At 53.8% G+C, this 20,132-nt stretch overlaps 1 protein-coding gene across 2 annotated transcripts; it reads left to right on the forward strand.

Annotated features, from left to right (window-relative positions):
* The first annotated feature begins 960 nt into the window (after positions 1 to 960).
* BAK1 (BCL2 antagonist/killer 1) lies at positions 961 to 19,691 on the forward strand. Of its 2 annotated transcripts, none has more exons than XM_084498033.1 (6): positions 961 to 1,116; positions 4,860 to 4,977; positions 11,423 to 11,558; positions 11,689 to 11,832; positions 13,915 to 14,095; positions 14,273 to 19,691. In XM_084498033.1, exons 2-6 carry the CDS (start codon positions 4,890 to 4,892, stop codon positions 14,375 to 14,377), a joined length of 654 nt encoding a protein of 217 aa, XP_084354159.1. In that variant the 5' UTR covers positions 961 to 1,116; positions 4,860 to 4,889; the 3' UTR covers positions 14,378 to 19,691. The 2 variants fall into 2 exon arrangements, with proteins under 2 accessions (XP_084354159.1, XP_084354160.1); XM_084498034.1 differs by lacking the exon at positions 961 to 1,116 and adding an exon at positions 4,742 to 4,778.
* Positions 19,692 to 20,132: the final 441 nt, after the last annotated feature.

Below are 20,132 nucleotides of genomic sequence, written 5' to 3' on the forward strand. Positions count from 1 at the left end.
GGCAGCTCTGGAGCCAGGGCTGTGCCCCCTGTATCTGGGGGCTGCTTCCCCAGTGAAGCTCAAGCAGGGATTCATCAAATCCTTTCATTCTGCTCCCCTGGGCAAAGAACATCCCACAGGGCACAAGCAGTGCTCCTACCATGGGGCAGACAAGTAATTGGATAATTAGCAATCAAGCATTCAAACTGGCCCCAAACCCCTGCTTATCTGGCAGCTCACAGCCCCAGCAGCGAAGCCCTTGGCAGCCTCCTGGGGGAAGGGAAGAAGCTGGGGAAGCTTTGGGGCTGAGACAAATAGCCACCCCCTGCAGAGCTATCTTGCTCTCTAGGGTGAATTGCGCCCTTTCCTCCAGCTGCCCTGTTTTTTTTGTTTGGTTGGTTGGTTGTTTTGTTTTGTTTTGTTTTGTTTTTTCTGATCTCAGTGGATTTCAGCTTTCCCAGGTGCGAGGCACCTCTGCCACCACTGACCCTTTTGGCCTGGTGGCCCAAAAAGGAAGCTTCTTCCTGGAAACCTAAAATGGCCTGAGGGCTTTAATGCAGCTCCTGATCCTACCTGCCAGGAGAACCCGACAGAGAGCGAACCAGCAGCCTTCCCAAAGGCCAAAAAAACCCACACTGGAGACCACAGGGGATGCAGACACCCAGGGAATCACAGCAAACGGTGCCAAGGTGCATCGCACCAACCCTGCACCGCTGGGCTCAGCACCCAGAGAACCTCCCCGGGTGTCCCGCAGCCGGGGGGGTTCCCCCAAATCCTCCCCCAGGCCCCCCAGGAGCATCCCCTGGGTGCACGGCGCTGCTCACAGCGCTGCCGCAGCCCCTTTCCCACGCTCCGGCCGGGGAGGGCGCCTCTAGAGGGAGCTGAGCTGAGCCCTGCCCGGCTCCGCTTCTGCATCTATGGTCTGGGGTTGGGTTTCTAATTTTTTTTTTTTTTTTCGGTCTCTCTTCTTCTTTTCCCTCCTCCTCCCCGGCCCTGCTCGCTTCCTTCCCCCGCGCCGCGCCGCTGCGCTCCGGGGAGGAGGCAGGAAGGGAGCGGCGGGGATGGGGCAGCTCCCCGGAGGGATGCGTTAGGGCTCCCCGGGACCCCCCCGGCCCCCCTGGACCCCGCCGGGAGCCGGTGAGTAGCGGGGACCCCCCCCAGCCTCCGCCGGGATGCTCCTTCCAACTCCCCCCCCTCCCCCCCTGGGCCGGGGCTGCTGAGCGCTGCCGGGGGTTGGGGGGGATTGAAATGCACCGGGGGGACCCTAGGGAGGTGGGAGGGGGTTTGGGGGGTGGGGGGGGGGGAGGGACAGAGACCCAGGGCCTCATCCTGCACTTTTCTGGTGCGGGAGATTTGAACTACACAGCGTAATGCAGCGGGCAGTGGTCTCCGGGTCAGGGCTGAAAGGTCTCGCTCCGTGCTGAGTGCTGCCCCGAAGAGCAAACATCGCCTCTTTTGGCAATGTTTTCTCCATTTTTTTTGGCGTTTTTCCCCCTCCTCTCTTTTTTTTTTTTTTTTTTTTTTCTTTTCTCCTCCCCTGTTTCTTCCCTCGTGAGGCCACGGCAGTGACAGCCCTCCCGGCACCCCCATGCTGAGCTTCGGGTGCTGGGAGGCAGGCAGAGGGGTTTTTTGGGGCCATCGGTGACAAGAGCCGTGCCATGCCAGGCTGGGGACCGTGGTGACACCAGGCCAGCTCCATTCCAAGCCGTGACCTCAGCCCTGGGCATCACACGTGTGGCCCCATGGGCTCAGCTGCATGGTTTCCTGCTCAGCACCACCAGGACACGGGGGGGGTGGCTGCAAGGTCCCCATCCCCGACAGCTGCTGCCGCGGGGCTCAAGGGCTGGGTGGGCACAGGAAAGCACAAAACTGGGCGAACTTCCCCCATTTGCTCTCTCCAGGGGGGGAGGGGGCTCTGCACTGAACGAGCAGGGGTTGGGGTCCTCTGGTCCTGCTGCCGCTTGCTTTTTGGTGTGATCGCTGCATGGGCTGGGGGCCAGGCATGTGATATGCTTCTCCCAGGGGACACTCCATGCATTTCCTGGAACGAGATTTTCATAATGCGTTGGGGGGCTGGGGCTGCTCCCATCCTGTTCCTGCGGGTTCCCTGCCCTCCTGCACCCCACAAATCGGCCTCCCCCGCTGGGCTGGCCCCAGCATTTCCCTGCTGCCTGGGCACTGTCCTTTGGGAGAAAAGCTGGGAGAAGTTGAGCGATGGGCACGTCCTGGGGGCACTCAGGAAGCGTGTCAGAGACCTTAGAGCAGAGTGAGGGAGGGCGAACCGAGGAACAGTTGAGGCAAAGGTCTTTTTACGAGGGAAGCCTGCAGGAAGGCCGATCCTTTGGCACGTGCTCATTAATAAAGATAAGGCTCCTGTGCCATGTTATAGGTGTTGCTAAATCCACAGCTCAGGTGCTATCTGCTCCTTTTAACCCTTTGTGGCCTCCTACAAGAGCAAAAAGTCAGGGTGGAGGTGAATTGTCCCCTGGCTGAGTTAGACACCGCTCCTAGTGCCCTGCAGCCTCCCTGTGCCTTTGTGTCCCAAGCCCTGGAGGACCTTCATTTTCTGCTGCCTTGGGCTGTCTTTAAGCATCTGGGTGTCGTAATCCTCCTTCACACCCTCCCTGCTCTCTCCTGGCACAGCATTCTCATAACCAAAGGGAATGGGGCAAACCAAAGGGCAGCAACCAGGAAGCAGGAGGAATGAGGGCTCTGGGTACCGGAGGGGCTGGGCTGAGGCACTGGTGAGGTGGGCAGCCAGCTAGCTCAGAAGTTCATTTAGTTTGCAGGAGTGGGACTTTTGGGTCCCATCTGGCAGTGGGTTGCAGCCCCTCGGCACACGCAGGGGACAGGGATGTGGCCACTGGTCCCAGATGTGCGCAGGAGGGCTGCGGTGCCCCGCAGAGCAAGAGAAGAAAGCGCTGCAAGAAACTATATTAAGAGGGAAACTGAAAATGAAAGTTCCTCTATGGCCCCAGTCGCAGCTTGCAACACTCACTTCCAAAGGCTTTGGCAGACAACAAGTGCGGAGCAACACATGAGTCAGCTGCGGCACAGGCTCCGGAGTTGGGTGTTCCCCCAGACATCCTTCAGATGGAGCAGTCGGAGCCACATCAGAAATTCACGGTTCTTGGTGGCTGAGGTTTGGGCAGAGGCCACGTGAATACAGCCGGCTGCATCAATAGCCCGTGCTGTAAAAGCTCCAGAGGCGATTAAACTCCGGCTGGACGCATCCACGACCAGCACTGTGCTCAGCGCAGCCTTGGGCTGCAGCACTGCGAGGCACGGAATAAATTCCTCCTGCTTTGGTTACTCACAAACGGACAGAGAACTGCTCCCAGTCTGCTCTTGCTTCCCTTTGAAGCCTTCATATGGGAGGTGGGCTGCGACTTCAGCCTCACTGAGTGTGCGTTGGCTGCTCTAGGCGCTCGCCGAGCTGCCCGCACCGTGTCCGTCCCTCCTCTGCTCCAAAGCCTGGCTCCTTGCCGCCCCCGGCCTCCACCACTGGTCCTCAGCATGTTTTCTGCTTTTCCTTGGATGGCGATGTACGAGGTCGGGGAGGAAAAGGGAAATCCTGTCCTCGGAGGCGTGTAGGAAAAAACAGCACCTCCATCTGTGTGTCACCAGGGCTCAGAGTCCCTGGCTGCAGATATGCAAATACGTGAGGGCTTTCGAAGCCAGGCTGATAAACTTTGCATTTCCAGCCCCTCATCCCACCCTGGCTGCATACCTCACTTCACAATCTGTTTTATGATCTCTGTTTTTCTCTTCTGAATAATCAATGTGAGGCTGTAAGCTTGGCCCAGGTGTTGCACTCCTAAGGTTGATGTAGGTGGTTATTTATCTGCAACCCGCACATTTTTTTTCGTTATTTATTTTTGGCCAGAATGTGATTTAAACTTTTGTGTGTCAGTGTGTCCTCACAAATTTAAAGCTGGTGCAAATCAGAAAAACCCACCAGCACAGCCCTGTTAGAAGGCCTGGCTTGGGAACATGTACCGGCATGCTGAGCAAAAGGCAAGCCACCGCCGTGATCTAACCCCGACCTAAGCAGGCAGCCTCACTTCCTTCTCTGCACAAACCAGGGGTGATGTCAGGATGAGCAGGGGGTAAAAGCAGCTGCTGAGAAATTTGCAGAGCCCTAAACACAGGTATGGTTTTAGGTTGCCTCTGAAGCTCGGGAGCAGTTGGAGATGGACACTTGGTTTAATTTTCTTATTCAGAGAGGAGCTGGGAAGACATGAGGAATGGGAAGTTAGGGAATCTGGGTATAGGAAAAGAGAGACTGGCAGAAATTCTGGAAAACGAGCCAGAGGTGCTTGCAGAGGGGAATTGGCGTTGTTGCTGGGGCAGCTGGCTGTGGTCACAACTTGGTTTGCTCTTGAGCAGTCATGGCCATGGCTCAGGCTGGCTGCAGTGGGAATGCAGTGGCTCAGCACCCGGCAGCCCTGCAGCCCTTGGTGCTGGGGTTTTGCTTTTCTTCCCAGTGTGAAGCTGCTGCAGATGATGCCATTGTTTGGGCTGGAGAAGCACTTTCTGGGTCATGGGACAGCCAGTAGGTTTCCAGCAAGGGTGGGGAAGCGGGGTAGGGCACTGGGTGACTTTCCTATTGTAGCATATTACTGTCTGCAAACATCATGATGGGAAGAGAGGAGAAATCTAGCCAAAGGACTCGGTGTGACCATGAGGGAGCAAGTGCAGGGAAGGGAGGAGCCAGGCTGCTCGTGGAGATAAAAGCAAGCAGTGCTTCTCTGAGCCCATGAGTCAGCCAAAGGGGCCCCGTGATGCTGACCTGAGAGGTGTGGGAAGGAGCAAGAGGTCTCCAGTGTGACTGCTGATGGGCCATACCCTGGCTCACGTCCTGTCTGTCCCCTCTCCAGGTAAAGCTGATCCTCCTTAGCATCTCTGCGATGGCCTCAGGGAACGACGGAGACCCACCGAGGGCCCACGGACGCCAGGGCAGCAATGGGCGCAGACTGTCACAAGAGCTCAATTCAGGTAAAAAGGGGGATGTGCTATTTGGGGCTGGGGCAGGAAGCATATTCATTCAGCTGTGGTTTTCTAGTTTGTTTGCTTGTTTTTTTTTCCTGCTGTGTTTCTTTGAAAAGATGTTTTTTCACTCTTCCAAGGGCTTTGCAGGGCTGGGATAAGAAGTCAGCTCTGTCCATCTATGCAGAACTGAACTCCTGAGTTCACACACTCGGAGCTTTTGGGAGATGCTTGGTGTTGGGCTAGCACAGTGGGCAGCAAGGGGGCTTGCAAAGCATGCAGCAAACAGCATGCAGGGAGCTGCTGAGAGCTGGGGTCTGCTGCCAGCTGGGTGCAGGCATGGAGGTTTGGGCGTGGGGTGAATTGCCCCAGCTGGCTGCTCAATGTGCCACAGGTGCTGGGTGTCATTTACTTTCCCTTCCGCCAACACAAGCGAGCGAAAGGTACTTGAGGTTTAAAGCAGGCAGGAGAACGTGCTGTGCCGAGCGGTTTCAGTCGTGCAGCATCAGCTGCTGGACCAAGTCGGGTCCCTGCTGTGTCAGGGCGGTGACAAAAAGTTTGGGGTCAGGAAGGGCAAGAAGCGGTGCCTCCTGTTCCCCATGCATCCCGAGCCCAGCAGAAGGTGTGATTGCATTGCCTGCTGATGGGTGAAACTGGGAACTGGACCGAAAGGAAGCTGGGAAAAGCCTCAGCTCCCGTTTTGTCCCCGGCTGATAAAATGCCGCTGCACAGTGAGGTGTTCAATTCGGGTGGCTTCTTAACCTGTTTTGCAGGTGGACTTGTAAATAAGGCTGAGTCACCGCTGCTCTGTCAATACTGGAGATTAGAAGTTATAGCTAACTGTTTATGTGTCTGAGTCCAGATCCAGCTCAGAGCTGGTTTATGGGCCTGGTTATGTTGTTTGTATTCTGGTACAGCCCAGGCTCTTCTCCATCTCGGAGTACCATTTGTTCTGGATCCTGCGTGAACACATTAGAGGAGGGAAAAAAAAACAACAAAACCACAACTGTCCTTCCCTTACCAAAGTCTACAAGGCATAAAAATAAATAAATTAGAACAGTTGTTTACGTATGCTGATTTCCTGTTGAGGCCTATGAGATGCTGATGTGAAAACCTGCGAGAGGATTGGGCCCTGAACTCTAACCACACAGTTTTACAGTCACACTTCCTGTACGTTTGCAAACACTTACTGGCAATACCGGTACCCGTCTGTTTCCCAAAAATCAGGGGTCCACCTGGAATTTGGAGGATCCCTCTGTACCTCTTTGGGAGAAGCCACATGGACTCAGGTGACAGCAAAAATGTGCAGCTTCTAACAACACGTGCTATGGGACTACTGGGTGGAAGAAAGCTTTTGTCACCAGGTATTAAGCCTGGTTTTCATTTAGGGCTTGCTTGCCTTGTTTGTTTGTCTTTGGATGCATAGGGAGCAAAGGGATTTCTCTGCTGGTCAAGGATTTGAGTGTTGTCTTGATCCCTTGTTCTACCAGGCCTTGCTTAGGGCAGGGACAAGATGCTGGTGTTTCTGCGAGGCTGGGTTGCAACCCACACTTCTCGTATTTTTAGGGTTTTGTAGATGAAGGCAGGAGCCTTGTGGCAGTGTGTGATGAAGAGGAGGAACAATGTAATTCATGAACAGTCACACAAAGGGGAGCAAACATTGCAGGAGGGCTGGGAGGCCCAGCACCAACAGTACTAAGCTGAGCTCAGGAAGTGGAGTTCCTAATTCAGAGAACTAACTCGTTAACCTTGCCCTACTTCATTTCCCATCTGTAAAATGGGGCTGGTGGCACTTCCCTGTTCAGACATGTTGCCAGGGTGTGCGCACAGCTCTGGGAACAGTTGGGATAACTACACTAAGGCTCAGGTCAGGGGGACATCCCATGCCAGGGGACATCCCATGGACATGGCTGTCCTCACACCTGCAGGTAGTTGTGCAAAATGCAGCTTACCACCCCTACAGTGAAGAAGGACAAGTGCAAATACTATCTGTGCAGTCACACTTAGCTCCTGTATGGGCCACATTAGCTGGAATCCCAAAGCGCTTTGCTGAGAAAGGTGTAGGTGCTATATCTGCTTCTGCTGCTAGGGAAGTGGACAGAGACTTGGAACAAGGCTCTGTGAGGATGTCTGCTGCGTCAGGGTTGTGCCTGGAAAACCCAGCCATCTGACTCAGAGTTTGCAGTGCTAAACTGGCAACTGCTCTCTTACTCTGATTACCTGGGCTTTCTCATTTGTTTGTGTGCTTAATACTCACATAACAAACTCGGAGAGGTGTACGGCTTGGTCCCTAGTTGTTTATCTTAGCTGTGGACTTGACATTGCATGCGAAAGAAATGATGAATTGATAAATAGTTGCTCAGAGAGGTTAGTCATGCGTCTGTGAGTACCTCCGTGTCTTCATCTCCAAGACCACCTGCAAAATGAGTAGGAAAAAAAAGTGACCTGTTTAAGCCCAGGCTCTCAAAGTTTCTGTAGAGCAACTGAAACTGTTAGACCGTGCTTTTCTTTGCTCTGGTGCCCCTACAGGTCCCATCTCCAGCACAAACAGACACTGAGTATTGGATTTCCCTGTTGAACTGCATCTCCCATCAATATGAGATTTCCATTAAAAAAAAAAAAAAAAAAAAAGTCATCCTTCTTATGGCTGCACAAGGGAATAGTCCTGCTCTGGAAGTGCCTTATGGCTCCTTTATTCCTGCCTGAAAAGGATGTTCCAAAAATTCACTTCTAAAAACACTGTTGGGCCAGAGCTGATGCCCACCTATCTCAGGCATCCCACCGAGCACGGGGCCCTGCCTCCCTTTGCAGTCCCAGAGATCAGCAAATATGGGACAGGTATCAGCTTGGGCAGCAAAGTACCCGAGCAAGACCATGCAGTGGCCCCCAGCCCCTGCTGGGGTGGCACCCCCTGAACTAAAGCAGGTTCCTTGACTTCAGTCCAGGATCTGGACCAGAAAATCTCCCTCATAAATAGAGAAATTTCAATCCTAAAACCAATGGTGTTTGCCCAGTAGCTCTGTGTGGTGGCTTTTTGAGGATCTCGCTCCTCTTTTGGGTGGGAAGATATTTTCTGTAAAGAACAGAGCAAGGGGAGTTGCTTTGTCCTTAGCAGATGACTCTGGGGAAGGCAGTTTTTCATTTACCTGTCTGGAAGCTCTGATCTCAAGCGATGCAGGGTTATGCCAGCACGATGCATTTTTAAGCTGATCAGCCTTTGATCCTAGATGGCATTGCTGATGACAGGGGTAGGTTACACAAGGTGCTGCCTGGCCGGGTGGAAGCTAGCTTAACTCCCTTAATGCAGATGCTGCTTGTCCCACACCTGAATTGCAACTGCAACCCCTCAAAGCAAAAACCTCCAGGGACTGTTCTTGGTCCCTTGAGCTGTCTTCTCCCTTGGGATCCAGCCGATGTTTCCCAGTTGGATATCAGTCTCTGTGCGGACAGCTACTGTGGTTATTGCCCATCTCCTGAGCTCAAAAGGGACGATGCCAGGTTGCATCTGTCACTATTGCAGCCTGTAGCAGGGCTGTTAAGTTGTAATGACATCTGAGGGGTGATTTTTTTGAGGCTGATAGTTTTTACCAGCTGCACCCCGGGAGAGAGGAACAGTGAGAAAGAAAGCAGAATCCAGGCGAGGGGCTGCTCTTGGAGCAGGTCTGGCCTGGGTGCTGGGGACCGAGCATGATGGGGTCACCATTTGGCAAAAGGCAAGCGGAGCAGAGTCCTCCCCTGCAGCACGGGGTCTGCCTGATGCCGAGCCCCCTGGTACTGCCCCAGGAGCCCAGAGATGCAGGAGGAGCTCCAGCCGGCTCTGCACTGCTGGTCCTGAGCATCCACGTGGCAAGTCCCGATCCAGAGCCTCATTCTTCCAGTGGGGGACACCCAGAGGTGGTTCCAGTAGGTGCTGCAGGTCAGCATATGGGAGAAAAAGGGGCACATCCTCCTGTCCTCATGTTACTAAAAGTAGTGCCTGGGATAGTTAAAAGCAGGGATTTTTGGGTACGCTTATTTCCTCTTTTGTTCTTGCAGTTTGTTTACTCTGCCTCTCACTGAAACTGTGACTCAGTCAGTTTCGTTTTCTGGTTACTGCTCCCTGCTTGGCTCCTAGTAAGGTTGGATTTGTTTACCGCCAAATAAACCTGCTCCCTCAAAACAAAAAACAGTCCCCTGAAAACACAGCCACAGGGGCTTGTCACTTCCCTTCACCTTTATTTACAAAGCCCAAACTCCCTGTAACCCGAGTCTCCGCCCGACAGGTCCTCTGCTGTCCCTGCACCACCCTACCCAGGGCTGGGTCCATCTCCCAGGGGCTGTGCAGGGGCCGTGGAGATGTCACCATCCCGTAGCATCGCTGTGTTGGAAATGCAAGTGGCCAGAAAACCGTGCACACAGGCTGGTGGGTGGATGTGCCGGGATGCCGGGGCCAGGTTTTGGCTGGGTTTGCTGCAATGAGCTGCCCCACTTGCTGGTGCAGGTTTGCCTGATGGTTGTTTGCTCCCAGTGCACCTTGAAAACCATCACCTAAAGCCACAGGTCTGCGGGGTCCTGCTGTCCTGCTGCTGCTTTAACTGGGCACAGTGCTTTGCACCTCGTTTAATGTCTGTGAATCTGTGGTGTGCACATGGTATTTCTGTCCCTTACATTTTGTGGATGTGCTCGTGGTATTTCCGTCCCCTGTAGGTTTTGCAGATGTGCCATGGTATTTTGGTCCCCTACAGGTTTTGTGGATGTGCCCATGGTATTTCTGTCATGTACATATTTTGTGACTTAGAAAAGAAATTGGGAAGAAGTGCATTAACTGGACTTCAGAGCTGATTCCCCCAAATCCCGGGCTGCTAAACTAGTGCTGTAAATCTGAGTGTTCCTCCAGCCAGAATACATTCCCCGGGCTAGCTGAAACCACGCTCTAATCAGAGACACCCTGTGACAGACCAGGTACTTTCCCCAGGAGCTATGCAGTGCGTGAGATAAGGTATCGGTCACCATGGTACCTTTGGACCGGGACGCCTACTGGGGGCTCCCTGCTCCAGGTCCCAGCCGCAACAAGACCCTTTCCCATCCCCGAGAAGCACAGGGTGCACAGAAGAGGTGCTGCCCTCTTCTCGAAGGATCTGTCCCCATGCCCCACGTGCAGTTCTTGAGCCCAAGCAGCATCCAGATGGCGCAGGTTTGCCACTGCCACTTGCTCCTGACTCATTTCCTGCCTGAGCTCGGTTTTCGCGCGCACTGTCAGAGCCGGTGACGTGACTGCCTGGGTGCCTGCCCCCGCTGAACCCCAAATAGCTGGCGTGCCAAACCCTGCTTGTTTACGAGAGCAAGGGAAGGAAGCTGCGGCACCCAAACCCAGCACAAGCACCAGCTCACAGCCCAGAGCCTCTCCATGCCCAGGGCTTGTTGCCTCCACGTGGGTTCATTAACAAAGTGCAGGGCCTGGGGGTCCGCACACGGCTGTGTTCAAACCCCTCGCTGGGCTGTTTGTCTGCTTGCCAGTGCAAGATAAGGAGCCACCTCTTTGGTGTATGATTTCTGAGTTATTCGAAAAAACTCATCTTTCTGTTCCTGCCAGCAGCCCGTGCACAAGGCACAAACCCTCCCCTGGCCTCGTCGCTGATGGGTGTAGGTGAGACTGGCAGTGAGCAATTGAATCAGCCAAATTATTATCAGTTATTCCAAAATGACCAGTTTAACCTTTGGTCACTGTGTCATCGCTGATGCCACGCAAGGGCACGATCATGGGTGGCATTAAAATAGAAACAACCCTGCGTTGTTTGCTGAGAGAGGCTTTTCTGCACTGATTGAGCTTTGCTGCCTCTTGGGGTCTGGGTCCAGGATTCCTGAATTTGTCTCTGCTGAACAGTTCCCTTATAGAGAGGTGCTGCCACGTGGGGAGAGCCTGAATGTCAGCAATGTGTGTGGCGATAGCCCTGTGTCTGGACAAAAAAAAAGGATCCAAATGTGGCCCGTGCCCCTCCAAGAAACAAGTCTGGCATCGAAATGAGCTTTCTGAGAACTGATCCATGTTGGATTGCTTTTGCGTTACTTTCTGCTGTTCACTTATAGCTGTGAACCCCAACCACTCCCCTGCAACTGCAAGGGAAGAGGCAAACTTGGCTGCGTTTGTCACGTCCTGGGGACTCCTGAAATGCTGTGCAGACCCCTGGCAGAGGGCTTGGCTGGCTGCTGAGAGCAGCGACCACCCGAAATGTGAGCACCATTTGGGTGTTCATCCAAGGGAGAGGGGCTGGGGATGAGATGCAGGGCCACAGGGTGAGGGAAAGGATGCAGACTGCGATGGGAGGGCACCGCCAAAGAAGCACGTGGAGAAAGGAGATGTTTGAGCAGGCCAGCACAAATTCAGGCTGGAAACGAAGGTGTGATCCCTTTCCAACTTGGGGAAAGTGAGCAGGTGAGCTGCCCCCTCGACTTTTCTTCCCCTTGTCTCTCTCAGAAGACCAGGTGGCTCAGGAAACCGAGGAGGTGTTTCGGAGCTACGCCTTCTACCGCTACCAACAGGAGAGAGAAGAGAGTGGGGAAGAAGTGCCCTTGGACCCGGAGATTGCGGAGATCCAGCAAGAGCTGGGCAGGTAAAACTCAGGCACCAAGTGCACGCACATCCCTCTACCCTGCCCCAGGCCAGGCTCCGTTACAGACCTGCTTCTGGTCTTACTGGGAAGCCTGGCCTGTCTGTTGTAATGCCGTTTTTCCCCTGGGCAGTACCGGGAGCCTGGTGGGGAGGCGCCTGGCCATCATCGGCGATGACATTAACAAGCGGTACGACGCTGAGTTTCGCTACATGCTGAAATCCTTGCAGCCCACCAAGGAGAACGCCTACGATTACTTCATCACGATTGCCTCCAGGTAAGGCGCCAGCGCCCTTGGTGCAGGCAGGAAACGTTCTCCTGGAGGAGGGCAGGGATGAAAAGGTCCCGCTGGGTGCAGTGTAGCCCATTGAGACCTTGTTCCCCAGCCCAGAGCAGCCACCCCTGCTGCAGCACGCAGACTCTGTTGGTTCAAACTCCATCCACATCCCTGCCTTGAGCTTTGTCCAAGCTCACCATGAAGGCTCCTGCGTTTTCTGCCTCTGCTCTTGCTCCTGCTGGCACAGTCTTCACACATTATCTCCTCGGCCATGCAGCGGTGGTCCTTGTTCAAGCTGTCTGGGGGCAGAAAGTCTGGGGAAAGTGGCTGGGAAGTGGGGCCAAGCAAACGTCCCAGCTCCCATTCAGGTGTACAACCAGCCCCGGACCAAGGCATAGCTGCTGCTGGTCCCAGCACTGCCTGGCTGGTGGCTGGAAGTCCTGGAGGGCCAAGCTTTTGAAGGGCACAAAGAAAACACAGCCCTGGGGAAGGGCAGGCGCTTGCTGCCCATGGTGGTGTCCGGTTGGAGCAGGATGGGGCTGGCTCCAGATGTTGGGATGCCCCAAAAGCCTGCAGCTGTCTGGTGCAGGCAACGCGTGCCCAGCTTTCCCACTTCAAGCACAGCAACGGGATGAGGACTGAGATGCAAACAGCTGGATAACTTTTTGCCCTGACTGCACCAGATGCAGGCTCATGTCTATGTCCTGAGGCACCTTACTCTGCAGCATTATGCCGGCTCCACCGAGGTGGCTGCAGATGCTCCAACTGTGCCTTGAGGGGCTCAGTCCTCACCCCTCTCCCTGCATTTTGTCCATAGGAAAACCAAGACCCCGTGCACATTTAAGGGTTTGCCCAGGGTCCTGCAGAAGACCCCTGACAGGGCTTTTCTGGGTTCTGGCCCCGGGCTCTGGCAGCTCCTGTGGTGCAGACCCATCCCCGCGCACCCTCTGCTCGGTGTGTGTTGTCTAACTGCCTCTCTTCTGTCCTCTTCCTGCTCCCCTCTCCTTGGGAAGCCAAGCTGCGCTGTTTTCACCGCTTTGCCACCCTGAGGCGGTTAACGCACCGCAAACAGGTAAATTAACCTCTGTCCCTCTCTCTGTGCTACCTGTGTCCTCGTGGTTCCTTCCCTCGTGGTTCCTTCCCTCGCCCTCTGCAACCGGCTCTGCAGAGAGGAGAGCTCCCTTCAGCTGTGCAGGGACAGCTGGGGCAGCACCAGGTTAAAACGCAGCACTTACTTTTCTTTTTCCCCTTCTTATTTTTTTATTTATTTATTTTTGATTTTATTTTTCTTTTCCTACTTGCTTACCTTGCTGGAAAACAAGAAAAAAAAACATCTAGGTAAATCAGTGCCAAACCTGCACATGGCAGATTTGTGCCCACAGCAGCTGAAACTGGGATCAGGAACACTAGGACACAACTTAGATGTATTTTGGAGCCCCACAGCCCTTGGGAGCATCAGCTGAAGGCGAGGTCAGCTGTAGGTCTGGGAGGGGTGTGTGCAGGAAAAGGGAAAATCCTGTTCCTTCTGCCTGGGATGCTGTGGCGTACTTGGGCTGCTGTTCCTGCTCCCAGCTGCATGTACAGCAGCTTCGAAGCTTGCTGCAGCCTACAGCCAACTTAAAGTGGCACCTGCTCCAGCTTGCTGGGGTTAACACCCTGGCTTGTGAAAACCCAGGTAGCTCAGGAGCTTCTTCACAGGAGCCAGCATACCCTTGTATTTGGTTACAGACCTGAGGGAACGATGGAATGGACAGGAGGGTGGCAGGACAGCCACAGCCATCCCAAGGTGGAATCAGTTCAGCAATTCAGAGCCTGTAGCTGTGTGTGCAGGGTTTGGAAGCTTCCTTTTTTTCCTACAACATCCCCAATCCACCTGGCTGGGGTGTCTGTGTCAGTGTCTGTGGCTGAGGCTGTGGTTGCTCTGCTCTGAAAGCACATCAGGTTATTGGTGGCCACGTGTTGCTTGGCCACAAAATCACGGCTTTGCCCAGGCGGCAGGGATGCGCCTCAAGGACTAGGGAGGCGAGCCAGCCTCAGCAGTTTTTGGGGGCGATTTAACCAAACCTATCGGCTTCGTTTCAGCCTGTTTGAAAGCGGCATTAACTGGGGCCGGGTGATCGCACTGCTGGGCTTCGGCTACTGCATGGCCATCCACGTCTACCAGCACGGCATAACAGGCTTCCTCCGCCGCATCGCCCGCTACGTGACGGAGTTCATGCTGCGCAACCGCATCGCCCAGTGGATCGCCCAGCAGGGAGGATGGGTGAGCTGGGGGGGTCACGGCTTGTGCCCTGGGGGACCTGGGGGGCAAGGGGAGGCTGATGGGCTCCGAGGTGCAGCTGAGGTTGGTGGGGCCGGCAGCATGGACAGAGCAGGAGGCCGGCCCAGGCAGGGTGCAGGCAGGTCTAACTCCCCCTGCTAACTCTCTGTTTCCCGTCAGGTGGCTGCACTCGATCTGGACAATGTTTACATGAAGTACATGCTGGCGGTGGTGGCCCTGGTGATGGTGGGGCATTTAGTGGTACGACGCTTCTTCAGGCCCTGACCGACGTGGGGGCAGAGACTGGGGGGTCCGGCCAAGCTCTCTCTCAAACCTCTGTCCTGCATTGACATCTCCCAGGAGAGGGGGGCGATTTGAGGAACCTCTGGGGGGGGAGAGAGCGCAGCTTGGACCCGTGACCCTCCCGCTGCAGGATGTAGGGTCTCTGCCACCTGCAGCGATGCCACCAGGAGCTACAGAGAGAGGCAGCAGGGGGGGAAGGTTTGACTTTGTTGGCTGCTTTAAGCCTCACTGCTGAGGACGGAGCATCGCCGTGACTCCAGTAGCCCGCAACAGGGAGGCAGGAAAACAGGCTCCTCTGGAGGAACAAAAGCATTGTTGCGATAATGCCGGCGTGGGCGTATCTGTGCATGTGTCTTGTGTCTCTTCCACTCTGTGCTGTTCCTAAGACACTCTATGGGGTAGGCACAGAGCTCCCCCATTGCTGCTGGCTCTAGCCCAGACTTGCATTCGAAGAGGGATTCCAGCCTTGGTTGCTCCAAGCATTGGTTGTAAGTCCCTGGAGGGGTGAGCCAGTGTTAGTAAGCCATGTGGTGCTTGCTTTCACCTTCTCCGTGCTCCTAAGCCCAAATACTTGAGCTTTCCCTTTCCTTTTAGCAAGCAACCCCTTCCCATTTTTAAAGGAACATGGTGACTGGAGCACAACCTATTATCTGACAATCGATGGCAGCAGCCAGCAGTGCTGGCACAGGCAGACTTCCCCTGCCCCAGCCCAGAGCCCAAACCTGCAGCATCCCATGGCTGATGCTGGTCCCAGGGCCGCAGTCGTGCCTCACTGCCTGTACCCCAGCCATTGCAGGAGTTCAGAGGCCGCATGCCAGCAGGCCTTGGGAAGCGGCAGGTTTCCAAACACTAAAAAGCTGTGGGGTGGTGACGTGGGAGTGTGCAGGCAGCCTGCCCTCCCTCCAGTCTGCTGGCTGCTTCCATCCAGCACACTGCACGGTGGCACGTGAGCAGCCCCAGTACGACCAGTTGGTTCCCTTGCTCTCACTGGGAGGCACTGGTTGCATCTCACCCCTGCACAGGCTCTTTGTTATGTCCTCTTTGAGCTAGGGCTGCCACGTCAGGGCTGTGGGGACAGCAGGGTACAGCACGCTGCCCTGGTAACCCATGGCTTTTTCAGCAAAGGATTTGACCTTGTTCTTGACTAATGCTTGAACATGAGTTTTGGGGGAGGCAGGGACCCAAGCAGGTGCCGCTCGATCTCCAATCTTTCTGACTTTTGCAAAATAGGGAGAGCATTCCAGTGCAGATTGCATGGTTTAGTTCCATCTGTTCTTTTTACTCCAGGTGACTATAAGGCTTGAAACTGTGACTGGCCCTGTCTGAGCCATTCCAGCATCACTGAGCTCCTAGAGCAGCTCAGCCAGCTGGGGGAGGGAGCCAGGAGGACCTTGGAGGTAGGAAATGAGCCATGGACCCGTGCCTGAGCTCCTCTCCTGTCACAGAGGGACCCCAGGGCTGGAGCAGCACCACAGGCATAAGCAGCCTGAGCCCTCTACCCACTGGGGCTGCCCCCCAATGGCAGGACCTCGCCTGGCTTTGCTACAGCAAAACGGGCTGGGAGACCACGACTGCCCTTGCTCTGGCTTATCCCCTTGGCAGGGGGGTCACGGTGGCAGGGCAGAGCCCAGCTCACCCACAGCCCTGCCTAGGGTCACTGGGGTGGGCAAACTGGGGGCAGAGGGAGCAGCCCTTCTGCCCCACTGTACCAAAGGTGTTCCTGGCAGACACCTGGCTGTCGTGTTTTTAAAACCTTCCTCTATCACCTCACTGTGTCATTACTTCCTACCTTTGTCTTCAGGTGGATTTTTTCCTCAATGTCTCTCCCTTGGGATTTTGTGTCCTGTCAAAGCACAGACAGAGGACACCTGGCAGCCTTCCTCCTTGCAGCTTAGCGCAGGACCAGCCATAACTTTGTATCACTTATGTCCCTCAAGTTCCTTTTCTTTTTTTAATGAAAGAATAGCAAACTCTTTGGCCTCTCTCCATATCAGTCTTTCTGTGCCCATCACTTTCTGCAGTATCCCAATCCCTGGTGGAGTGTCCTGGACTGTACTCCCTAAAAAGGCATTAAAATATTTACTATAGTATTCTTCCGCTATATATCTGTTTGGGTTGCTTTCTTTGTAATACGTATGTGCTGAGCAGCACAAGCCTGCAGTGGTTTGTCTGTGCCCAGGTTTTGCAGCTGTGCTGATGCTCTGTGAGCAGCTTGACCCCCCTGTAGTTTATCTGTCCCCTTGCAAGTGCACTTCTTTGCATTTATCCACACACAGCTTCATTTACCATCCTGCCACCTGTTCAATTGTCTTGAGCAGATCTCGAGATTTCCTGACTCTTCTCTGGCATGAACCACTCTGAACAACCTAGTGTTATCATCTGCAGTTTCCTCTCCCCCCAGCTTACCTTCTTTTTCTGGGTGAAAACACCACCAGATGGAGCTTTTTTGCCACAGCGAAAATGAACTGATAATTGTTATTTTCCTTTTCTCTTAATCAGTCACGTTATTGATCTGCCACAGTCCTCTAGTTGTCTGATTTGGTTATGTCTCCAGCAGGACTTTTTCCAGAGGGCCTTGGAAAGAAAACAGTACATCAACTTTTATTCACTACTTTACTGACACACTCCAAGAACTCTAACAGATTGGAGTACTTCTGCTAGTACAGAAAGTCATGCTGCTTGTAATTTATTCTCATCTTCCAGAGAAGGGGTTTCACCCTGCAAACCACATTCAGATGTAGGGCCATTTAAATAAAGGTAATTTTTCAGCTTTATGGTAGACGATCAAGCCTTAGTAAAGTCTGTGATACCAGGACTGAGAAGGGAACTTCTGATGTAGGTGCTGTACAAAGGGAAGTTTCCGTTTTAGCTATTTCCTCAGGGGATTTGCAGGGAGGATTGCCTCAGGGTATCAGCACGTCGTCTCGCTCTGCTCTTACCTCTCCCAGCTTTCCTGGCACCATGGCTGAACAGACAGGCTCAAAGTGGGAACGTGAATGGGTGGCTGCTCTGTAGTACTGCGTCCCGTCACTGGATGGCCACAGCACTGCAGCCACAGCCACCTGGGTGCTGAACTCCCACAGGGGGAAAATCCTGCTTCCAGGCCCCCTCTTTGGCCAGGTGACCGGTGGTTTGTGCCCCCAGAGCTGCGCCGCACACCGGGCCCTGGCACGCAGCAAGGGCAGACATGACTGGGCCGGGGCCTGACCGCTGCTGGGAGCAGGATGGGCTGGGGCTGCTGGACCCAAGGCAGAATAAGGTGAGAAGGCTTTGTCCTCCCCAGCAGATGCTCTTTGCAGGGCCGGTGGGCTCTCTGAAGAGCTGCAGCAGGAATCTACCTCAAAGTCCCACAAGGCAGGGTTCAGGGAAGGGCCTGGCTGAGGCACCGCAGGGCACCTGGGCTACGTGCAGGCAGCTTTAGCTCAGGCTGGAAGTGTCAGGAGCCCTTTTTACCAAAATGTGCATCCCTACTACAGAAGTAAGAGCTCTAAGGAAGAAAAAATAAATAAATAAATAAAAATAAAAAAAAATAAAAAAAAGAAATCTCAAAATAACCCCAAATGTTCCCTGAAAGGTTGAATCAATCGGTTCCTTCTGGAAGGATAAAGACCTGATCAATATTTTTAAGCAGTGTAAGCTGTGTTTAAACAGCAACCCAGCCACGTGTGATACCCTGTATGAAAAGAAGCCCATGTAATGCAGTGGTTGGCAGGCTCTCCCTGTTGTCACCTTCCTAGCCACTATGGTGCTATTGGGGCGTGGCTGCCCCCAAAGCTTTGGTTTCTTCCCCAGTGAGCAAGGGAAGCAGGGAGAGGAAACCCTCAGCTGGAAAAGAAAGGCAGGGGAGCAGAAGGCTCAGCTCTGGTTGCTCACAAGGAGGGGATTGTTCACTGTCTCAAACGGGTGAGAAGGAAAGTTTCAGCCCCTGTCAAAGACACCTGAATCGCTACAGGGTTTGGTGGTGACATAGCAGCTGGAGCAGATGTGGCATTTGTCTAGCAGTGACCCAAGCCAGGGCTGTATTTCGGGAAGGTCTGGCTCTCTGTGATACCTGTACTGGCTGGCACCTGTGCCTGCCTGACTCTATACCAGGTAGGGAAAGGAACTGAAGGTTCCTGCTGCTTCCCTTCTCCACCCAGCCCCAGGATCTGTTACATGGGATCGTTTCAGCATTGTGGTGCCCGGTGAAGGCTTAGGTGCACCCTAGAAGCAGCAACGAGGGTTGCAGGCAGTGGTTCCAGCCTCCAGGGCTGGAGGTGTTGGAAACGGGTGTGAGCCAGGGCTGCTGATCAAGGTCAAGGCCACATGCTCCATGATGCTGTTCCCAGTCCCTCTCTGTTGGGTCCCTGCACATGAAGGATTTCAGAGAGGAAATTGGGGCTTTTCTGGTGGGTATTTCTTTTGTGCCAGAGGCAGCCCAGAGGAGGTGCTAAGTGACACAGAGTTGCCCAGACAGAAAATTCTTCCTTCAATTTGAAGTGTGTGTTTGTGGGTGGGCAGGGAGATTTAACTCGTATTGGTAATAATGGGTCTGTAAAAAGGGGGTGAGAAGCTGGAGGAAGAGCATCTCATTTAATGAGTTTAATCTGAGGGCATGGTGTATTCCCCCTCCACCCCAGCTCTTTTCTCCTGAATGGAGGAAGCTGCCTGAGCTATCAGTTTGCTTGTCAGCACATCCCCTCACTTGTGGCTGTTCCTCATGCTGTGAGCCAACAGCCCAAACCCTCCCTGCCAAACGCAGGGAACAGCAGGGTTCAGGCTCCAAGGACCGCTGCCCCAGAGAGACCAGTGTCTTTGCGGTCAGGACTGGTGGCAGCCTTCTGTGAAGCTCTGTGTGATAGGTTTATGCATATACTTGAAGCCACGCTGTCTCTATTCACTCTTCCTCGCCTTTCTGGCAGCAGCATAGCGCACGATGCTCCACACAGCTCCCTCCCCAGCTCCTTTCTGTACCCCTCCAGGAAGCCCTGCTCAGGAAGAAGACGGGGTACATGATGGAGCAGAAAAGCATGCCTTGCACTGACTCTGGAGGGGTGGGAAAGGGCTGGTGAACACCTTTTCTTTCCAGTGGGAGGAGGAGGAGGAGGAGGAGAGGGAGGAGGCAGGCCACAGGTTGTGCCAGGGGCAGCCAGAAGGAGCTGCCTGCAGACCAGACCAGGTTTAAAGGACAGACAAAGGGGCTGTGTGGAACATGGTGGCTTGCTTTTACCACAAAAGCATTTCTTTCACAAATATTCTGTTTTAAAGTGATGTAATATATATATATATATTTGAAAATAAAAAAAAGGTACATGCAGCGCTTTCTAGATGTGTTGATTTTTTTTTTTCCTGGAAGATGTACTCCTTTCATTGTGCATTTTAGGTTCCTTTGCAAAAATTTGCAAGAGCTATTCAGTCGCAGGCTCAGTTTCCCCATTAGTTTAGGGAGATCAGGCCTTCTTGTATGTTTTCTAGCATAAAGAGCTAGGTGGGGAGGGGAACGTGCTTCTGAACCTCACTTTGCCATCCAAGGCAGTGCCATCAGAGCAGGTGCTGCAGGGATGAAGGAGACAGCAGCAGTAATCGTCTGTCTGATCAGCCCCTTGGCCTGCCCAGAAGTTAAGGATCTTATCTCTGATGTGTCCACACCTCAAGAAGCAATAAGGATAGGAAATTGCTAGAGAAAAATCCATTACAGAGGCGTACAGCAGGGTTCTCGGCTGCTGTAAAACACTCTGGGAAGTGAAAGGAAACTGAT

The sequence above is a fragment of the Aythya ferina genome (genome assembly GCF_964211825.1).
Source record: "Aythya ferina genome assembly, chromosome: 25".
Lineage (NCBI taxonomy): Eukaryota > Metazoa > Chordata > Aves > Anseriformes > Anatidae > Aythya > Aythya ferina.